This window comes from Scyliorhinus torazame, chromosome 8 (assembly GCF_047496885.1).
Source record: "Scyliorhinus torazame isolate Kashiwa2021f chromosome 8, sScyTor2.1, whole genome shotgun sequence".
Classification (NCBI taxonomy): Eukaryota; Metazoa; Chordata; class Chondrichthyes; order Carcharhiniformes; family Scyliorhinidae; genus Scyliorhinus; species Scyliorhinus torazame.
The window spans coordinates 50,336,249-50,359,575 of NC_092714.1; the positions used below are offsets into that span (position 1 = coordinate 50,336,249).

A 23,327-nucleotide genomic window follows, 5' to 3' on the forward strand; every position below is an offset into this window, starting at 1 on the left:
TCCTACTCTCTGTTTTCTGTCTATTAACTGAGGGTAGGATTCTCCAGCCACGCCCGCCCGGTGACCGTAAATTCCCACCCGAGGTCAATGGACCTTTACATGGTCTGCGTCCCGCTTGTGGCGATTTTGCGGCGGGCGGGGCTGAAGAATCCAGCCTCCTTCTTTCAACAGTATAAAACCCATCACATTTATACATCTCTCCAGTTCTGAAAGAGAGTCATATTGGACTTGAAATGTTAATTCTTGTTTCTCTTCCCACAGATGCTGCCAGACTTGTTGAACTTTTCCAGCCTTTTCTGTTTATCTTTCAAGTCTCCAGCATCTGCTGTATTTTGATTTTATTATAATTACTGAATGCCCTTGTCGACCATTCGCTCCCTGAAATTACCAGCTTAGCCTCAAAGTCATTCAAATTTCATAGGTATAAATAAGCAATAATACTCGCGGTGGTGGGGTGTTACAGTTCAAGCAGGGAGTCTGTGTTGCTACGGCAACATGGGCTTTCACATGTCTGGAGCTGTGGGGATAGTGATACTAGAGGCTTCCTTCGATCACATGACTGACCAGGAATCTCGCCCGATCCTAACACCTGCCATTGGCATGTGTTGGAAGGATTTTCAGATTGATACTCAACCTGTTTGGCTGTGTTATGAACACACCTTCCTTGACCATCAGGTTCGGGGTGAGTCTTAAACCCGGAAGCTTCTGGTTTAGAGAAAGTCATGTTATCCACTGCATCACACAACCTCCATAATAATACTTGTAGATGTATGTTTTTCCACTCAACGGAAGATCAACTGGACGAAAGAACAAAGAAAAATTCTGAGGCCCATATAAAATCTTTTGCTTTGTATGTATTATCTTATTTCAGCTGACTTTTGAAAATTCTATATTTAAACAGGGAATCTTACTGATATTGGGCAGTTGCTTTTCAAAGTATGTTCAGTGTCTGACAGTTTTAGAAAGCTTAACAAATGCTCACAGCTAACTTCAACCCTCCCACACTATGTTTTTTTTAAAGGGCAGTTTAGCGTGGCCAATCCAACAAGCCTGCACATCTTTGGGTTGTGGGGCGAAACCCATGCAAACACGGGGAGAATGTGCAAACTCCACACGGACAGTGACCCAAAGCCGGGATCGTACCCAGGTCCTCAGCGCCGTGAGGCAGTAATGCTAACCACTGCGCCACCGTGCTGCCCTCCTCCCACACTATGCTAATGACCAATTATTGCGTCCAATTCAACTCCCTCATACCGTCAAGTCTCAAACATTCTATCAATCTTTGTCATGACTAGTCGATAATTTAAAAAGATATTCAAAGGTTTTGAGAAAAGATTGGCCAAACTGGATGAAAGGATGCTGATGATGCCTTTAGTACGACGTATTTGAAATTTATTCACATGTTACGTCAGTCACTAATATGAAGAAAAAGCTTTAAATAGTGGCTTGGAATCTTTTGCAGAGGAACTAGGCCCAAATTCCAGGCGCAAATTAGCTTTCTGCTTCTGATGGCCCATTACAGGAAAGCTTGATCCTTGGTCTGGCTCTAAGATGAATCACCTCAATGATTACAGTCAGAGGCGGTGGCGTAATAATACTGTCACTGAATTAGTCATCTAAAGACCCAGGGTACCTCTCTGGGGGACCCAGGTTCGAATCCCACCACGGCAGATAGTGAAATTTGAATTCGATAAAAAGGAAATCAGGAATTACAACTCTAAAGATGACCATGAAACTATTGTCGATTGTCGTAAAAACCCATTTGGTTCACTAATGTCCTTTTGGGATGAAAATCTGCCATCCTTACCTGGTCTGGCCTACATGTGACACCAGACCCACAACAATATGGTTGATTCTGAACTGCCCCCTCAAGGGCAATTCGGGATGGGCAACAGATGCTGGACTTGCCAACAATGCCCAAATCCAATGAAATAATGAAGGGGGTGGGGGGAAGAGAGGTTAATGAGGATGTGAGATAGGGGTTTTAAAAATGGGAACAGGGAAGTGATCGGGAACAGGGAATGATTGCATTTTTCCCAGCAGAGCGGTTAATTAAAAAGGAAATGGAAGGATCAGGGCCAAACAGCCCATCGTAAATCTTTTGTCAAAACTACCTCCAAATCCAATCGTAACTTCATCCAACTCACACAATTCTCAATGCATGCCCCAAGAACAACAAAAGGGAAAATAAAGAATGTGATCTAATTTGGATAAAATCGCTTTGGAAAAGAGGATTAGCCAGGAAGCCCGACGAAAAAACTGAACACAAGTTATCAGCAAAGGAAAAAAATAACATTTAATTATTAATATTGGAAATGGAGAAAAGAGCAAAACCATATAGAATCTTGAGTTGCTAAGATTATTCTTCAATAATTACATTTTGTTAGAAAAGAATAATGGAATAAAACCAAATACCACAGAAGGTTGAATTAAAACTATTGTTTTTGATCCTTGCCATTTACAGATTTTTAGTAACACTATAAACCAAGACAGTTTCCAGGCTTTTAATACACTCGCTTTCTTCTCTCCACTTTTTCCAACATTTTTCTCCATTGGGAAAAATGCAATCACTCCCCTGTTGTCAGCATATTGGATGATCACTGTTCATATCAACTATCATTTTTGAATTTGGAGGGTGTTTTTCCTCCTCTGGCAATGGTGGTTCACATTTCCCGCCATTGAATTTGCATTTCATTATAATGGTCACAAATTGAAACACCATGTCAGTTTGTTTTTAGAGTGGTGTAATTTACATCTGGTTTCAAATGAAATGAAATGAAAATCGCTTATTGTCACGAGTAGGCTTCAATGAAGTTACTGTGGAAAAACCCCTAGTCGCTGCATTCCAGCGCCTGTTCGGGGGGGGCTGGTACGGGAATTGAACCGTGCTGCTGGCCTGCCTTGGTCTGCTTTAAAAGCCAGCGATTCAGCCCAGTGAGCTAAACCAGCCCCATAAAAGGCATGTACCTGGTGAACTGAACCCAGAGGTGAGCTCACTTCACTGAGTGCAGTGCTCGTGAGGATCCCAATCCAAAGAAGAGGCGCCGCGGATTCCAGGTTGGGGGGTGGGTACACAAGAAAGTCTCCAAAAGAGCTTCTTTGTGGCTGCCTTGTGGTTCAGTGGCATGGGGCAACAGTGCAGGGGGAAAGGGAGGGAAGGAAATCTTGGGCACAGGCAACAATGCAGGGAAGAATGGAGGGAAGGAAACATCAGTTGTCATGGGGTGGGGGGTTTGCTGGTGAAGAAAACAGCTAGGCAACTGAAAACAAAAGTCAAAAACGAGCACTCATTCGCAACTGAGATCATTTAACTTGAGCTGAATTGACATGCTTGGAGTCAGGCTCATCAGGCAAGTGTGTCCACAGGCAGCACGGTGGCGCAGTGGGTTAGCCCTGATGCCTCACGGCGCGAGGTCCCAGGTTCGATCCCGACTCTGGGTCACTGTCCGTGTGGAGTTTGCACATTCTCCCCGTGTCTGCGTGGGTTTCACCCCCACAACCCAAAAGATGTGCAGGTTAGATGGATTGGCCACGCTAAATTGCCCCTTAATTGGAAAAAATGAATTGGGTACTCTACATTTATTTTTTAAAAAGGCAAGTGTGTCCACTTAAGCAGTACTAATTTTAGGGGGGGCACAGTGGTTAGCACTGTCGCTTTACAGTGCCAGGGACCCGGGTTTGATTCCCGGCTTGGGTCACTGTCTGCGCAGAATCTGCACATTCTCCCCCTGTCTTCATGGGTTTCCTCCCACAAGTCCCAAAAGACGTGCTTGTTAGGTGAATTGGACATTCTGAATTTTCCCTCAGTGTACCCGAACAGGTGCAGGAGTGTGGCGACTAGGGGATTTTCACAGTAACTTCATTGCAGTGTTAATGTAAGCCTACTTGTGACATTAATAACGATTAATAAAAAATGATTATTATTTCTGAGAGTGCCAGTGATTGCTGCTCTACATTTAACCGCTCACGTGCAGACTTCCAAATCTAATGTGTGTTATGGTGCTGCAGAACCACTGGGCAACTGGGAAAGCTTGAGGACCCACTTAGAAAGGTGGCCATGGAAGACTGACCGAGGAGTGTGCTCTTCATCTCTTACTTAAAGTTCACATTGACAGGGGCGGCACGGTGGCGCAGTGGTTAGCACTGCTGCCTCACAGCACCGGGGACCCGGGTTCGATCCCAGCCCCAGGTCACTGTCCATGTGGAGTTTGCACATTCTCCCTGTGTTTGCGTGGGTCACACCCCCACAACCCAAAGATGTGCCACGCTAAATTGCCGCTTAATTGGAAAACAAATGTAAAAGTTCACATTGACAAGTCCCCCTCAGAGCACAAAGACTCAGGACAATGCCTGTGCCAGAAATGAGAGTTTGGGATGCAGCCGAGTGGCCAAATCTGAAACCTCTCGGTCATGGGGGTGGTGCAGGGCAGTGCTGGAGGAGTGGGTTTCGTCAACCATCATGCGCACTACGCACTGGGCATCCATGGGATGGCCAAGACTCTCTGGCATGACTAAAGAGGCCTTGAGAGGCAGCCACAGGCAGTGACCTGAAACGGAGTGGTCCTTAGCAGATAAATGGCAAACTGTCTTTGATACTGCATTGAGGAGATTGTCAGGAAAATGGAGCCCAGTGATGTCATGGTCTGCCTTGTTGCTTTGAGGCAGGAAAGAAGACAGAGACAATCACGCTTGGCTCGCCAAAGGGAGGAGCAAAACCCTCAAAAGCAAGAGGCAGCAGGGCCTCCTCCGCACACAGAGGATGAACCCCTGCGAGCCACCGCTCATAGGTGCATCAGTGGACCCAAGGTCTACAGGCAGGGCTTGTCATTCCTACTGATGACCGCGAACCAGGGTCACCAAAGACTGCACATTTCCAGGGAACTAGTGGGTCACATCTGTCATTTGCAGCAGGACCTGGGCCACGGGGAATTGGAGGGCATCCACTGCTAGTGTTTTCCCAAGGTGTAGGGTGCCATCAACTGTACCCCTGTGGCACTTAGCACTCCATGGTAATAAGCAGTCAGCCACGTCAACAGCAAGGGCTTCTAGTCATTGAATGTTCAACTGGTCTGTGATCATCACAAATGCATACTGCAGGTCTGCGCACAGTTCCCAGGGAGTGTCCACAACTCCGACATTCTCAGTCGCTTTCAAATTCCTGATGTCTTCCACGGTCCACAAAAGTTGCAGCTTTGGCTCTTTGGGGACAAGGGCTACCACTGTGGACACAGGCTGATAATGTCTGTGCAGAGGTCTCAGATTGCAGCACAGAGCTTGGCATGCAGCTCATGCTATGAAGCTCATACTCCAACTCGCCCTCTGGTGGAGCAAACCACTGGGACGCTGAAAATGAAGTTCCGGTGCCTGGACCGCGCGCGGTGTCTGGTGGGATTCTGCAGTACAATCTACAGAGGGTGTCATGCGTCATCGCCTACTGCGCCCTAAACAACCTGGCGTTGAAACACGGAGGGAAGGAGCTGCCTGGAGGAGATGGAAGAGCTGCACATCTTCTCCGATGATAAGGATGATGACGGGCATGTGGGTGAGGAGGTCCGCAAAGGCAAGGATGTCGCAGGTGTGCCATTGCACCCTCATACCATTAGATACATGGAGGATGCTGGAAACATGCAGTGGGGACACTCCATGTATCCTCAAATTGCATCTGTGAGTGTTTGACTTGTATCTGGCTCATTGTAACGCATTTACCCATTGTGATATGGCTCCTGTCAAGGAGATGTAGAGAATGCCCATAGGCCCCACATTCCAGGACGATGATGTTGACACACAATGGGGACATTCCGTAGATCCTCACAGACGTTATGTGAATTTCTGACTGCGGGTTGGCTGATGGCCATGATATGGGTCATATCATAGAACATACAGTGCAGAAGGAGGCCATTCGGCCCATCTAGTCTGCACCGACCCACTTAAGCCCTCACTTCCACCTTACCCCGTAACCCAATAACCCCTGCTAACCTTTTTGGACACTAAGGGCAATTTAGCATGCCCAATACACTTAACCTGCACGTCTTTGGACTGTGGGAGGAAACCGGAGCACCCGGAGGAAACCCACGCAGACACGGGGAGACCATGCAGACTCTGCACAGACAGTGACCCAGCCGGGAATCTAACCTGGGACCCTGGCGCTGTGAAGCCACAGTGCTATCCACTTGTGCTACCGTGCTGCCCAATCATGACTGATGCATCCAGCAACAGTGAAGGCACATCATCAGTGTGCTGGGAAGGCTACATGTAGCACAGGGAGGGGGCCCGCGGTTGAGACACCTGCCTCTATCTTGTGCGGGAACCAAGCTTTCACCTCAGGTTGACAGGAACACACTCTTCATACAGAAGAGCCATAGACAGAGTGACATTGGTGGGAGTTTATTTACGCTAGTCAACATTATGTATAAGTGATTAACACCCGACCACACTGCACAATTACACCTTTTTGACCTTTCTAACCCTGCCGCTACATCTTGGTGCATCCCCAAAATCCACAGCGGAGATAGAGGCAGCCTGTTGATTGCTATGCCCTGTTGTATGTGATGTCTTTGGCTGCCTTCCCCTGGAGGACCAAGATCTTGGGAAGCCCTGGCCTGCTTTCAGGGTCCTGCTGTGTGGCAGTGCCACCCACCCTCCTCAGCCAGTGGGATTCGGATGTGTTGGACACTCCCGGAGTCACCTGGGTGGATGGTCCAGGTGATGCACCTGCTGATCTTCCTCCCCATTGTGCCCGAGGGCCCCTGGCTGCCTCCTTGAGAGGGAGGGGCAGCTGGCATGAACTCAAGATGCCCTGCGCCACTTTGGTGTTGACACTGATGGATGCCAACAGGCGCCTGAATGATAGACTGAAGCTCCCACAGCAGTGCTGGTCAGATGTCCTGGACCAAAGTCCCCATGGTGGCCACCACCATACCAGTATTGATCTCGGTGCATTGGCCTGTCGGCTCTGTCAGTCTGAAGGCAAATGGGTTCCTCCATTGTGCCTTGCAATCTGAGGAGTGCAGCTGACAAAACTTCCTGATGTTCTTGAGCTTGTTTTTGCAACTCCAGAAACTGACGCATGGCCGAGTCCAGAGGCTCCTCATCTGGCTCGGCCACAGCAGATTCCTGTCCTCCAGCAATCCTCCGAGTTCCAGGAGCCTAGAATGCCCCGTTCCACCTGCAATGGCTCAGGCAGTGTAATGTGTTCACCAAACTGTGGCTCCGAGGCCACTCGAGAACTAGGTTCCACCGAAGTGTGCCTCTGTGCTGGTGGAAGGTGTGGGTGAGTGCATTGATAGGTCTTCAATGTTGGGGTCTGCGGATTTGTTCATCTGTGCTTTTCTCAAGGCTGGAGTCCAGGATCTGGTTCAGGGACTCCCCCGGCTGTTACCCTGATGTGCCTGCAAAAAAGGAGAAATCATTAGTGCATGGAAGGAGCCTGAGAAAGAGACATCACTCACAGCATGATTGTCTGATGTTGCAGTGCAGGATCCTCACTTGGAAGAGCGCCGCCAACCTCACCGTCAGCACACACATGGGTCCACATCCGCCTGCCAGCTGGATCACTCAGTTTTCAAAGTCTGCCAGGACCTTCGGTTCAGCCATTCCTCCATCCGGCTGAGACTCTGTCAATTCTGTGTATCAGCTTGTCCTGAATAAAGACAGATGGAGCAGGACGCTTGCCAGGCCAGATGGTGCATATGTGGGGCCATAGACAGGGTGAGGACATGACCTGTCGGGGGGTTGATGGTGTGTGTGTGAGAGGAAGTGGTGGTGCCCCTTAAACTGGAATTAAGTGAGATCCCTGTGGATATGTGGTGGATTTGTCAGTGTGTGAGTTGAGAGTGATGAGAAGAGTGACTTACCCTGGTGGAACGGAGGAGATCATTTATCCTCTTTGGGCACTGGATAGCTGACTTCTTTTGTATGGTTCTGACCACCGCTGCCACTGCCTCCCATGCTGGATTGGTGACCTTGCTTGGTGATCTTTGTCCGGAATGGGAGATAAAGGCCATTGCGACGGGCTTCCATTGATTTAAAAGATGCTTGAGGGAGACGTCGCTGAATTTAGAGGCAGCATGCTTCTTGGCTTTAGCAGCCAGTTTCCAGTGGCTTCCCATTCTCTCAGGAGTGCTAGCTTTGTGAAGGGGAGGCCTTTAAGTATGGCGTCTAGATTACTGAAGCTCTGAGGTCAGAGATCCAACGCAAAACCCATTCATTAACAGGTAAAAAGCCGTTCATTTTTTTTAACAAAATGCTGCACAATACAGCAAAAATGCACCATTCCTATGAGAGAGACAAACTCCACTTTCCTTGCCCAAAATTGGACATTGCCAATTTCTAGGACGATTCCATCCTCAGAGCGAGTTTGACCTGGGAAATGTGCAATAAAGGCACAATGTGGCAGAGAGCATACTGAAATGTCCTCTGATGCAGTACAGGAGGCTATGTCCATGAGGTGGACAGGGGGAGGAAGATCCATTTCCCACAGAGGATTCAGCAGGTCCTCCAGAGATATTGAAGGCAGTGTGTGCTGATAGCCATCATAGTCAAAGCCAGCAGTCTAACCCCGAGGACCTGGATGCAGTGAGGCAAGATGACTTCGCACGAGTGATAAGGTTGGTGAGTACATCGTCAAATGGCATGTGTGGAATTCTTCGTCCCGTCGCACCCTCGCCGGCAGCGGGATCCTCCATCCTAGCAGCCGGCCAATGGCGTTTCCCATTGTAGGCACACCCGTGTTGTCGGGAAATGTACGAGTGTGAGTGCACTGCCATCGAAACGGAGGATCCCGCCGATGGAGAATCCAGCTGGATGTCTTTGTTAATTGTATATTATTTGCCTTTCATTGAATGCAGGTGGCGTTCATTAACTGGTGATTCATTTAAATTCCTAGAAATAACAGGGACAGAAACTGTGGTGGCTAGGTTAGGAGGTCTATGCTTGCAAAGAGTAACTCTGTAAATAAGATTGCCTCCAGTTCTAGACTTCACCAACTGGTAATAATTACAATGCACAATCATTACAACTGAACCACTAGCCTCACAACTGCTCAGTTAACAAACCCTTTTTTAAATCTTATGTTCATAGGTTGTGGGAGGAGCTGACACTATCTGCATTTCGTGTCCATGTCTAATTGGCCTTGAGAAGGTGGTGGTAAACTACATTCATGGAATTTTTGATAGAGTTTTGCAATGCAGAAGGTGGCCATTCGACCCATCGAGTCTGCACCGACCCTTGGAAAGAGTACCCCACCTAAGCCCACGTCTCCACCCTATCCCCGTAACCCATTAGCCCCACCTAACCTTTTTGGACACTAAGGGCAATTTATAATGGCCAATCCACCTAACCTGCACATCTTTGGACTGTGGGAGTAAACCGGAACGTGCAGACTCCGCACAGACAGTGACCCAAGCCAGGAATCGAACCCAGGATCCTGGCGCTGGGAAGCAGCTGTGCTAACCACTGTGCTACCGTGCTGCCCACATTCTTGAATCTCTGAAATCCATGTGCTGTAGACATAACTATAGCTATTAGGGAGAAAGTTCCCCGATTTTGACCAATGATCATGAAGGAACAATGATATAGTTCAAATCAAGATAATAATGTTATGGAGGGAAACGTGCATGTGACAGTGTTCCCATTGTGCTTCCTTTGTGCTAGAGGTGTTAGGTTTGAAAGATGCTGTCAAAGGCATCCAAGTGAGTTTCTGTAATACATCTTGTGGATACTATACACTGCAACCACAGTGTGCCAGTAGTGGAGGGAGTGAATGTTTAAGGTGATGGGGAGAGAGTCAGTCGAATCGACTCGATGATGTGGTGTATTAATCATAGAGTCATAGAAACTCTACAGTGCAGAAGGATGCCATCGAGTCTGCACCTACCCTTGGAAAGAGCACCCTAACTAGGCCCATGCCCCGATCCTATTCCCGTAACCTTTTGGACACTAAGGAGCAATTTATCATGGCCAAACCACCTAACCTGCACATCTTTGGACTGTGGGAGGAAACCGCAGCACCCGGAGGAAACCCACGCAGACACGGGGAGAACATGCCAACTCCACACAGTAACCCGAGGCCAGAACTGAACCCGGGTCCCTGGAGCTGTAAGGCAGCCACGGTGTTGTTGGAACTGCACTCATCCAGGCAAGGGGAAAGTATTATCCTCCTCATTTATACCTTCCAGGTGGCAGACAGGCTTTGGTGAATCAAGAGGTAAGCCACTTACTACAAAATACCCAGCCTCTGGCCTGATCGCATAACAATATTATTTATGTGACTGGTCTCATTGATTTTCTAATTAATATTTGCCCCCAGGATGTTGTTAGTGAAGGACTCAGCAATGGTAATGCCAATAAATGTCAAGGGAAGTAGGCTTCCTCTTGTTGGAGATGATAATTGCCTAACACTTGTGTTGTGGAAATAGGTTATCATACCAGCAGACTAAAGAACTGTACTGACACTAATCTTTATATTTTACCTGAATTTCTGCAGTATTTTGAATCTGCAAGACATGATCCAACAAATCCTATCAGAAATAGGAAGAGAAAATAATTCACCACCAAAAAGAAGTTAGACACCCAAATCTGATCCATCAATCATGTCCCCAAATCAAAAGCAACATATACTGATTTATAATATAAAATGTAAACAAATGTCTACAGAAATGGACTTACAATGTTCTCATTTTCTTCAGCTGTGATGTTTGTGCTATCAACAGAAACTCCATTAGCATCTGACAATGAAATATAATGTTATTAAATACTTGGAGACTTTGCAGTCTTTATTTAGACATCCTGGCTCCCTGTCTCAGTTTCCTTCAGTAATATAGAATCATAGAATCTACAGTGCAGAAGGAGGCCATTCGGCCAATCGAGTTTGCACCAGCTCTTGGAAATAGCACCCCACATAAGCCCACGTCACCTATCCCCGCAACCCAGTAACCCTACCTAACCTTTCGGACACGAAGGAGCAATTTAGAATGGCCAATCCACCTAACGTGCTCATCTTCCTGCTATGGGAGGAAACCAGAGCACCCGGAGGAAACCCATGCAGCCACGGGGAGAATGTGCAAACTCCACACAGTTACCCGAGGCCGGAATTGAACCCGGATCCCTGGAGCTGTGAGGCAACAGTGCTGACCACTGTGCCACCGTGCTGCCATCTGTTCAAGGGTAATTAGGTTTGGGCAATGAATGCTGGTCTTGGATGCCTGCATCCCAAGAATGATTTGTTTTAATGTATTTTGCACGACTACTATCAGATAGCTCTATAATTGGTTGTGAAAATAAATGTAGAGCCAAACAATGTCAATTTTTCCTCTTGAGAAGGGTTGTGTTGAAATATGGAGGGCCTATATTAACTCTGCAATAGATCATTGAACCATAGAATAGCGCGGCACAGAAAGAGGCCATTTAGCCGTTAATGACTTTGCTATCCAATTGGTCCCATTCCTCTGCTTTTTCTGTAAACCTTTCCCCTGTAAACCTTTTCCTTCAAGTAGTTGTCCATTTTACAGCTGAAAGTTACCGCCCGATCTGCGTCCATCAGTTTTTCCAGATTGTGCATTCCAGATTACCACGGCATGCTGGGTAAAACAGATTTGCCACAATGACGCTTCTGCTTCTTTTGACAATGGTCTTAAACCTGTGTCCTCTGGTTGTCAGCCCCTACTGCCACTGGAATCCATTTCCTTTATTTATCCAATCAAAATACTAAATGATTTTTTTAGACCTCTATCAAATCTCTTAATCTTCTCTGTTCTAACGCAGCCTCTCCATTTTCTCTCAATAACCAGAGTTTCTCATTTCTTGTTAGTCAATCGCTTCTTCACCCTCACCAGTCAGCTTCTATAATTCCAAAATCAAGGTGGGGGATGATTATTTTGGTTGTTCCTGCATCCTCAGCTCCAAATCTGAATGGGCCAGGATATTATTTTGGCCGCTAACAGAAGTGGAGCCCATCTAAGAGTCTAGAATTATGGCTTTGAATCCAAGGGACATCAATTTTCTTAGGAATATAATGAATAGGAGCAGGGGGAGACCATAAGGCTCCCTGATCCAGCATTCAACACAATCATGGCTGATCTTCTCTTCCCCACTCCCCAGCAAAATGGTGATAAAAAGAGAAAAATAGAATATGACAGCAAACTGGTAAGAAATATAAAACAGATAAGGGCGGGATTCTCCGTCCACTGCATCAGTTTTCTCTTGCGGCACCCCCCCCCCCCCCCCCCACCCCCACCCCCCACCCTGGCCGCCGCCAGTGGGATTCTCCGTCCCGCCTGCCGCCCAATGGGATTTCCCATTGTGGGCAGCCCCACGCCATTGGGAAATACCTGGGCGTGGGTGCGCTGCTGGCGTAACGGAGAATCCCGACAGCGGAGAATCCAGAACTTTGATAAATATGTAAAAAGGAAGAGAGTAGCTAAAGTAAGCGGTGGTCCCTTAGAAACAGAAGCAGGAAGGTGAGATGGTCTCCCTCGGTCGCTGGCGGGTCGGGTATAGGTGGTTAAAATGAATGTGCTGCCGCGATTCCTGTTTATTTTTCAGTGCCTGCCGATTTTCCTGCCAAAGGCATTTTTTAGAGAGATTGAAGGGATAATTAGCTCGTTCATATGGGAGGGCAGGTGGCCAGAATTAAAAAGGTGCTACTACAGAGAGGAAGGCAGGCAGGGGGTTTGGGTCTTCCGAACCTGATGTATTATTACTGGGCGGCGAATGTGGAGAAGGTACGAAGCTGTGTCAGAGGGGTTGACTCCCAATGGGTCAGAATGGAGGAGAGTTTGGGTAGGGGGTTGGGATTGAAGGCGCTAGTGACAGCGCCGCTCCCGACGGGTGCAGGGAGATACTCAGGGAGTCCGGTAGTAATAGCTTCGTTGAGAATATGGAGGCAGTTTCGACAGCATTTGGGTTGGGGGCAGGGTCAAGGGAAATACCGATTCGGGGGAAACCATAGATTTGAGCCAGGGAAGTGGGATGGAAATTTTCAGAGATGGGAGGAGCAAGGAATTAGGACACTAAAAGATTTGCAGGATTGAAGGAGCTGGGAGCGAAGTATGGGCTGGAGCAGGGGGAAATAATTAGATACATGCAGGTTCGAGACTTTGCCAGAAAGGAGATACAGAGCTTGCCAGTAAAGCCGGCTTCCACATTGCTGGAGGAGGTGCTGACGACAGGGGGACTGGAGAAGGGGGTAGTGTCGGCAGTTTACGGGGCTATTTTGGAGGAGGAGAAGGCGCCACTAGAAGGGATCAAGGCAAAGTGGGAGGAAGAGTCGGGAGAGGGTATGGAGTAACGGTTCTAGTGTGAGGTGCTCCGGAGGGTGAATGCCTCCACCTCGTGTACAAGGTTGGGGCTGATACAGCGGAAGGTGGTGTATAGAGCTTACCTTACAAGGGCGAGGATGAGCCGGCTCTTTGAGGGGGTAGAAGATGTGTGCGAACATTGCGGGGGGGGGGGGGGGGGGGGGGGAGGGGGGGGGGGGGCCTACAAATCACGTCCTGGCCAAAGCTAGAGGATTACTGGAAGGAAGTTTTTAGGGTAATCTCTAAAGTGGTGCATGTGAAACTGGACCCGGGCCCTCGGGAGGACATATTCGGGGTGTAGGAGCAGCCGGGGTTGGAAATGGGCGCGATGGCAGATGTTGTAGCCTTCGCCTCATTATCGCCCGAAGGCGGATTCTGTTAGAGTGGAGATTAACCTCTCCACCCTGTGCCCTGGCCAGGCGGGGGGACCTGCTGGAATTCTTGATGCTTGCAAAGGTCAAATTTGAACTGAGGGGAAGGATGGAGGGGTTCTACAATTCATGGGCATTATTCATTATGCACTTTTGAGAATTGGATCACATCGAACATTAGGGGGGAGGGGGGATGCTGGGAGGGTTGGGGGCAGTGGGATTGTATGTGTTAATGGTGACTATGGGTGATTCCCGATTCCTTTCTGCCATTTGTCTATGTTAACATGCGGGCTAATGGTGGGAGGATGGGATCGTTGTTATTGATATCGGGGTTGACATTACATTTGTTACTGATTATTGTTTATTGTTGGGTGTAAATTTGGGAGAAAATGTGAAAAAGGACGAGAATAAAAATATTTTTTTTCAGAAGAAACAGAAGCAGCAGAAATTGTCACGGGGACTGAGGAAGTGGCAGAGGAATTGAACAAACATTTTGCGTCTGTATTGACAGCAGAAGGCAAAAGTATCGTACCAGAAATAAACAATAACCTAGGGCTTAAAAGAGTGAGGAAATTAGGGACGTTAATATCAGCAGAGATAACATATTGGAGAAACTTAAAGAATTCAAATCCGGCAAATCCCCAGGAGCTGATGGCCTATACCCAATGAGATAGCTGTAGAGACTATAGTGGATGTGCCAGGTATGATTTTCCAAAGTTCTTTAGATTCAGGAATGGCCTCACTAGATAAGAAGTTGGCAAATATTAGATATCTTTTCAAGAAATGAGGGAGAGAGAAACAGTGAACAACAGGCCAATTAGACAAGTTTCAGTTGTTGAGAAAATGCAGGAATCTACAGGTCGAGTATCCTTTATCCGCCATATTTGGGGTGTAAGACCAGCCGGGGTTGGAAATAGGCACGGAGGCAGATGTAGTAGCCTTTGCCTCATTGATCGCCCGAAGGTCGATCCTGTTAGGGCGGAGGTCAACCTCTCCTCCCTGTGCCCTGGTGTGGCGGGGGGACCTGCTGGAATTCTTGATGCTTGAAAAGGTCAAATTTGAACTGAGGGGAAGGATGGAGGGGTTCTACAATTCATGGGCATTATTCAAAAAACGCACTTCTTCTTAACTTCATCGACCTTTAGCATGGGAAGTCTAATCATTTATCTGTACTGTTTTTCCTTGCGATTTTTGTGGTGAAAATGTCAATAAGAAACCTATTACACATACCCTGTATTTATTATTCAGTGATACATCTTACTTTTCTAGCCATTTTATTGATTTTAAACTATAGCTGGCCATTGTAATGTAATGTGCAGTATCCAAAAATCAAAATGATCTGGAATCCGAAGTGAAATCAGCCCGGAGGGAAAAAGGATAAAGGATACTCGACTTGTATTAAAGAAGTCTCAACAAAGCATTTAGAAAATCATAGTATGGTTAGAACAAGTCAACATGGTTTTACTAAAGTGAAGTCCTGTTTGGCAAATCTATTAGAGTTTTTTGAGGATGTAACTTGAGGGTAGATAAAGATGTAGTATACCTAGATTTCCAAAGGGCATTCGATAAGGTGCCAGACAAAAGGTTAATATGCAAAATAAGGGCTCATGGAGTTGGGGATAATATATGTTTATGGGCAGAGGGCTGGTTGATGGGCAGAAAACAGTGAGTGGGTATAATTGAGGCTTTTTCAAGTTGGCAGACAGTAAAAAGTGGAATGCAGCAAGGGTTAATGCTGGAGCCTCAGCTATTTGCAATCTGTATTAATGACTTAGATGAAGAGGCAAAGAGTAATGTATCTGTATTTGCTGATGATACCACACTAGGTGGAAAGACAAATTGTGGGGAGAACTACAAGGAGATTGATTAGATGAATGGGAAACAAGATGGCAGATGGGGTATAATATAGAGAAAAGTGAAGTTATTCACTTTGGTCATGATAATAAAGAAGCAGAATTTTTTTTAAAAGGTGAGAAACTTGTAAGTGTTGATGTTCAAAGAATCTTGAATGTTCTCATTCAAGAAAGGCAGCAAGTTAGCTTGCTGGTGCAGCAAACAAGGCATGCTGACCTTTATGGCAAGGGGTTTGGACTACAAGAATGAAGAAGTCTTGCTACAGTTGTACCTGGTTTCGGTGAGCCAAACAGGGTGAATTCTCCGTCGGCGAGATTCTCTGTTTTGCCGGCAGTGCACCCCCACCCGCGGGACCCACGGGTTTCCCAGTGGCGTGGAGGTGCCTACAATGAGAAATCCCATTGGCCAGCGGCGGGAATGGAAAATCCCACTGCCAGTGACGGTGCCCCATTAAGAAACACACAGCGGGAGAGCGTGGCGAATTCACCCCCAAATCGGGAATAATGTGTGTAGTTTTGGTCGCCACGTTTAAGAAAGGATATACTCGCACGGGAGGCTGTAAAGCGAAGGTTCACTAACTGGTCCCCGGGATGAGGGGGTTGTCATATGATGAGAGGCTGAGTAAATTGGATCCATATTGCCTGGAGTTTAGACAAATGAGCGGTGATCTCATTGAAACCTACAAATTCTGAAGGGGCTTGATTGAGTAAGCAATGAGAGATTGTTTCCATTGGTCAGGAAGGCACATTCTCAGGATAAGGGCCAATCATTTAGGACTGAGATGAGGAGAAACTTCTCCACTCAAAGGGTTTTTAATCTTTGGAGTTCTCTATGCTCCATCATTGTAGATGCTCCATCATTGAACACACTTAAGGTTGGTAAAGATAGACTTTTGATTTCTCAGGGAATTAAGGGATATGGGGAGCGGGTGGGTAAATGGAGTTGAAACCCAAGATCAGGCATGATCATATTGAATGGCAGAGCAGGTTTGATAGATCTACTCCTGGTTCCTATTTCTTACACTCTTATGTTCTGATGCACTTTCTCCCACAAATTTCCACCCCACAGCAATTCATTTTGGCTGTTATTGGTCTCAGTGCTTACGCAAGTAAAAATGACATTAATAATAAGCGTACAGACCTTTTAGTGTGGAGTTGTTTTCGGTTAAAGGTGCACCCATGATTGTGGTTGATTGCAGACTAGAAAGAGAATTATATCTTGTTTGACAGTTCACACAAACACACAAGGGTAACTCGTGCTGTGCAATATATTTTGGCAAAGGCAAAAGCCAGTTTCATTTACATGAGTTGGCGCCTGTGTTGAAATATTGGGATGAAGAATTTCATCCGGGCACATTTATTACCAGATTTTGCACAGTGCAATTTTAACATCATGGTGAAATACAGGTTTAAAATTTTCAGAAAAATGCTTAATTTCTACAAAGCGCTTCTACAAGTTCTAAGTCCTGATGTGAAATATGGACTTACATGCATAGGTCTTCATTACTTGAACTTGCAAAAAAAAAAAAACAATATTGTTAGTTTTCCTAACTGATAATTAATCGCTAATTTGAATATTGCAATTTAATTGCCACTAACCATAGAAAATGTGTTTTATAGAAATCTACTTACCTACTCTCAGTTTCCGTCTGTGGAGATAATTTCTAGTGAGGAAATAACATTTGCATTTGAATTAGACCAAAATTAATACAAACTAGAAATTACTGGATCATTCAATAAGCTCCCCAAACGGAATTTTAATTATACCTAATTTAGCAGTTGGAAAATTCAAATGATTTAATAGCAACCTATATTACACAGCCCTAAGGCATAAACATAATGTTATATTCCTTAGAAAGTTAGGTGGGTGGGACAAAGTCACAGAGTGTAGGAAAGATGGTGGATAATGTTACAAAGGTGGAAACAGGCAGTTACAGTGAAGATAGGCTGTGGGGTTCGAAGTTAATTATTTTTGCTGCATTTTCAAACAAATTGCCTTTTCCCCATCGGGGAACAGTGAGGGGGTCATGTAAGGATTTCCGAACTGATTATCAGCCCATTGAACCACATAGTGAACGCTCCTTCCATGGCCAACAAGTCCTGGCATGGTGTAGCCATCTGGGATGGACACTTCCAGAACACAAAATGGACGCTCACAAAGAATGTGGACAATGCTAGACAGCAAGCAGGCACAGTGCCTGAATGTATATTTGGGAAGCAGTAACCATAAGGAATCGAAACTCTGGGTCGATTAGCATATTGATGGCCCATCTCCGAGAAACAAAGGACTAACACTCAGATAGTTGATACTGTTACAGACATCCCAGCGCCAGAAAGACACAAACAAAGCAAGGCCAACGGCCACCTAAGACACGCCCAGCCATCAGGGCACCCACCCCTTTATTTGTCAAGATCGATAACAATAATCGAGAAACTGCCCAATTAATTGGGACCAAGTTTAAGGCCCGCCTAAAAGCACGCAAAGCCCCTCCAAGTATAAGAAGGAACCCCCACGAGAGATTCACTCTCTTGGACTTGGCTCTCAAAACGGAGAGACCCATCCACCAGCATCACCAGAAGCAAGTAAGTTCAAGGTCAACGCTCGCTACCAGATGGACGACATTAGCTGTTCTCCTGTATCTCTTCGAACCCAACACCCTCAGATCCGAACAATGGCCACTGTTCCTCTGACTAAGTGGGCACCCGAAGTTAAGTATAGGCGTTAGCGTTAGAGATAATTTAGTTTGTAGTGCATGAGTAGATCTTACTGTGTGTGTAAATAAATAGTATTGACTTTGAACTAACTAACTGGTGTATTGGCTCTTTGATTGGTATGCGGGTTGAACCTTGTGATGGTATCGAGAGGTGGCAAATGGAGTTTAATGTAGAGAAGTGTGAGGTGATTCACTTTGGAAGGAATAACAGGAATGCGGAATATTTGGCTAATGGTAAAGTTCTTGGAAGTGTGGATGAGCAGAGGGATCTAGGTGTCCATGTACATAGATCCCTGAAAGTTGCCACCCAGGTTGATAGGGTTGTGAAGAAGGCCTATGGAGTGTTGGCCTTTATTGGTAGAGGGATTGAGTTCCGGAGTCAGGAGGTCATGTTGCAGCTGTACAGAACTCTGGTTCGGCCGCATTTGGAGTATTGCGTACAGTTCTGGTCACCGCATTATAGGAAGGACGTGGAAGCTTTGGAGCGGGTGCAGAGGAGATTTGCCAGGATGTTGCCTGGTATGGAGGGAAAATCTTATGAGGAAAGGCTGATGGACTTGAGGTTGTTTTCGTTGGAGAGAAGAAGGTTAAGAGGAGACTTAATAGAGGCATACAAAATGATCAGGGGGTTAGATAGGGTGGACAGTGAGAGTCTTCTCCCGCGGATGGAAATGGCTAGCACGAGGGGACATAGCTTTAAACTGAGGGGTAATAGATATAGGACAGAGGCCAGAGGTAGGTTCTTTACGCAAAGAGTGGTGAGGCCGTGGAATGCCCTACCTGCAACAGTAGTGAACTCGCCAACATTGAGGGCATTTAAAAGTTTATTGGATAAGCATATGGATGATAATGGCATAGTGTAGGTTAGATGGCTTTTTGTTTCGGTGCAACATCGTGGGCCGAAGGGCCTGTACTGCGCTGTATCGTTCTATGTTCTATGAGAGATACCTGGCGACTCTGAAAGTAGAAACATAATTAGGATTAAGAAAGGCAACCATATTGACCGCCATATTTATAACCAGATAAACAGAGCAACATTACTGGCGACATCTGACGGGACTCGATCTAGAAGTGGCTTTGTCACTCCGAGAGAACCCAAATTTGAATTAGAAGTCCAATTGGAAAAAGAAAAACCACAAGCCTAAGACCAATACCGATCAAACCTCCAAGATTCGGAAGTGTGTTATTGCATGCAACAGGGATATAAGGTAAACCTGACAAATTTTGTTGTGTAAAACTGTCGGGAGTTGTGTAGGCCGGAAAATAGCGTAAGCCATACCCGCGTTTACATCACCACTTTATTCCCCCTGTTCCAAATTCGGTAGAAACCCCAGAGATAGCGACAGAAATGGCAATGAAGGCAATGGAACGCCTTATGAACCCCCAGGAATTCGAGGTCGCAGCGACCAGTAAAGTAGGACAGTGTCCCGTATGGGAAGAGATTAGAAAATATCTCAAAGGGAAAGGATGGCCCCTTTGGAGCAAATTTTGTGCAAACGATGAAACAGGTCCCGGAAGTATAGGGCATACTTGGTGGGAGAACCTGACAGAGATCCATAAGACGAGCTTAGGGAAAGCTCGTAAGCCGATGGCAATCGTGTCCTGCTTGGCACAATTGCGAGGCACAGAGGAGGTCGTGAGGACACTCCGCAGAGAGATTGAAGAGAGAGATAAGGATAGTGAGGGAGACGTGAGTGAGTACAAGAAAGTTAACAGGGAACTGAGAGAGCAGTTAGCGGCAAAGGACAAGGAGATGGCAGATGTCAAACGGGCACACCAATCTTGTCTCGCCCATTTAAGCAGCTTTCAGTCTCAATATGATAAGGCCTATCAAGACACGCAACACGCGGTGTTGGTAAGAGAAGAAACAGAACACCAAGTCGAGCAGTTACAGAGACAATGTAATGATTTAAAAGCAGCCCTACGAGCACTCCACAGTTCCACGACGGAACAAAGGCAGAGCTCGATGGATCGCGCCAAATGCCGAAAGCAAATTGCCGACCTGCAATCTCTGCTTTCTGTACAAAATGGATTCCAGAACACGTTTGGACCCCAATTAGACCAAGAAAATGGCCCCGATTGGCAGGAGTTAAATGAGGCTGCCCATAGATATGTATATGGCACATGTACTCAGGACAAACCACAGAAAAGAAAAGCACCCCCACCCCCGACTGCACAGGCAGAACAGAATCCTATGAACCCTGTCACCAGGGCCACAACAGACGGAGACCCAGATTTTCTGTACACCACTCCATTAACCATCACTCAATTAAGGGACGCGTGCGATCAGATAACACCGTTCCTACCCACATCGGACCCGCACCATTATTTCGCAAGAGTCAAACAACAGGCGACCATGTACGGCCTGGATGAAAAAGAGCAAGTGAGGCTCACAGTTTTGAGCCTCGACCCCTCAGTTGTGGCAGCCCTTCTCGAGGAGGCACCCTCCAAGAAATGCATACAGCGATCCTAGGTGCGATCAGCTACAACAAAGGAGACCCCGTAGAAGGCCTAAACAAATGTAGGCAGAAAAAGACAGAGTAGCCCACAGCGTTTGCTGGCAGCCTGTGGATTCATTTCACAGCGGTATTTGGAGAGTTAGCCCGCGCCCATTTGACCCCAGACTATATGGCCAAATGGACTTGAATCCTAGTCTCTCATGCAACAGAAGCAGGACAGAGAGCTTGCGCAAATTACGCCCCTCAGACGAGGCCCACAATGAGAAATGGGTACTAAAGAGATTGTCCCGAGCTTGGGAACAGTCCGTTCAGGGAAAATCAGCTTACGGTAAAGCAGAGGAAGAGCAGGCAGATGCTAACATGCATCCAGTTAGGACACACCAGAACCCCGCATGGGTAAATGAGGGAAGAAACAGCACACAGTACCTAAATCCCAAGAATGTTACAATTGCGGACAATTAGGACACTACGCACAAGAGTGCAATGCGCCCCAGAAACAGCAGCAAAGCCAGCAGGCAGGCACCCTGAATAATAGGGCCAAGCCAATCCATAGTATTAGCGCCGGTTCCAATAACGCAGATCTGAACGGCACCGATTGACAGTGCTCGGACTCCCTAACTTGGGTCTGCGACACCCTTTGGGACAAATCCGGAAGACCGGTAGTGGCAGGCACAGTCCAGGGACACCCTGTAGAATTTCTTTGGAACACAGGAGGGTTCGCACCACGCTCAACTCCTCCACAATGTTTCAGCGAGACACATGGCCCACCACAGACACCATTACTCTCAGCCGTTTTACAGGGCACTTGCAACAGGGACACATCACAGCCCCTGTAGCGATTCAGATAGGGAACATTAAAACGAAACACCCCGTGGTCCTAGTTGATCTATCCCAGACAGCCGAACACAATTTAGGTATAGATTTTATGAGCTCCCACAATCTATCGTTCGACCCCGTAAACAAATGTGTGTGGAGAATGGCAACGGCAGCACGAGCCCCCGCCACGCTCACAGTTGGAGACTACGAAAACAGAATTAGCGTAGTAGGAGACTTCTGGTTCATTAGTCAGGACAGAGAGGTTAGAGACGTTTTGCAGCGACACAAAACAGCTTTTGCCCACCACAAGCACGACTGTGGCAAGATTGCTGGCTTAGTGAACATTATAGCTCCCGACCCCAAAAGCAGTGCGGTTTGCCCCAAGAAGCAGAGGGAGAAATCTCAAAAGTTACCCAGTCTGCTTGACCAAGGCGTACTCCGTTCAGTAGCCTCAATGAATAATGCCCCAATTTGGCCAGTCAGGAAACCCGATGGATAATGGCGACTGACCAACGATTACCGGAAACTAAACAAAGTAACCCCAGTCGCAGCCCCCACCGTAGCCACGAGTCCCAAGACAATGCAAAAACAGGGATTCCAGTCAAAAGAAAATTCAGTTTTGGACATTAGCAACGGCTTTTGTTCCATTCCATTGGATAAAGCGTGCCAATATAAATTTGCTTTCACCTTCCAGGGACAGCAATACACGTGGACGTGCCTTCCACAAGGCTTCCACAACTCCCCCTCCATTTTCCACCGACAGCTGACGAATGGATTAGCCAAATTTTCCCGACCCGATTGCCTTGTCCAGTATGTAGACGACTTGCTACTGCAGACAGACATTAAGGGAGAGCATATTTTGCTTCTCGCCGAACTATTAGGACTCCTTCAACAAATTGGATGTAAAGTGAACCCCAAATAGGCCCAGATTCTACAAGAAAAAGTAATTTATTTAGGAACAGTAATCACCCACGGCAAACGAGAGATCGAGCATAAACGCATCGACTCCATTCTCAAATTATCTCTGCCCCATAATGTCACAGCCCTCCGGTGACAGCCCTCCGGTCATTTCTAGGATTGGTTGGCTACTGTAGGAATCACATCGACGGTTTTTCCACAAAGGCAAGAAGCAAGAACCATGGGAATGGCTTCCACAGCACACGGATGCCGTGGATGCATTAAAACGAGCCCTCAGCACAGCTCCCGCATTACAGGTCCCAGATCCACTCTCCCCATACGCAATTGAAGTTGCAACCACCGACCGAACGCTTTCGCCCGTGCTCCTCCAAGAAAGACACGATCGTTTAGGCCCCGTAGCATACGCCTCAAGAGTACTTGATCCAGTTGAGCAAGAACTTTTGGCCTGCGAAATGCACCTGCTCGCAGTTTTTTGGGCAGTTCAATACTTCGCCTACATAACAGGACTCAACCCCATCACCATTTTAACAGAGCACACCCCAACACAACTTCTCCTGGATGGTAGACTGAAGGACAGCACAGTCAGCCAAATTCGCACCGCCCGATGGACCCTTCTCTTACAGGGACGGGACATAACAGTGAAGAGGACAAAAACACACACTTTCCTCGCAGACAATTTACATTACGCAGGCACCCCACATGAGTGTGAAATAATCACCACCAGGCACAACACAGGACCCTTTGTACCAAAGTCAGCTCCCCCGAAACCAGGTACTCCACCTCAGAGGCCCAACCCACAGACATAGACGCACCCCTAAAGATATATGTGGATGGCTCCTCCACAGTTTTGAACGGTAAAAGGATTACCGGTTGCGGTATCTCTGTAGAGGAAGCAGAGAGA

The 23,327-nt window shown here is 46.9% G+C and overlaps 1 protein-coding gene across 1 annotated transcript in view; it reads right to left on the minus strand.

Moving 5' to 3' along the window:
• LOC140427830 (interphotoreceptor matrix proteoglycan 2-like) overlaps nt 1–23,327 on the minus strand; it is a 95,443-nt gene that overhangs the window by 56,364 nt on the left and 15,752 nt on the right. The window contains exons 5-9 of the mRNA XM_072513574.1: nt 17,152–17,183; nt 17,008–17,031; nt 16,661–16,719; nt 10,666–10,724; nt 10,470–10,517 (exon numbers count right to left, since the gene is read on the minus strand). Coding sequence (XP_072369675.1) covers nt 10,470–10,517; nt 10,666–10,724; nt 16,661–16,719; nt 17,008–17,031; nt 17,152–17,183 — 222 coding nt within the window. The remainder of the gene's footprint in view (nt 1–10,469; nt 10,518–10,665; nt 10,725–16,660; nt 16,720–17,007; nt 17,032–17,151; nt 17,184–23,327) is intronic.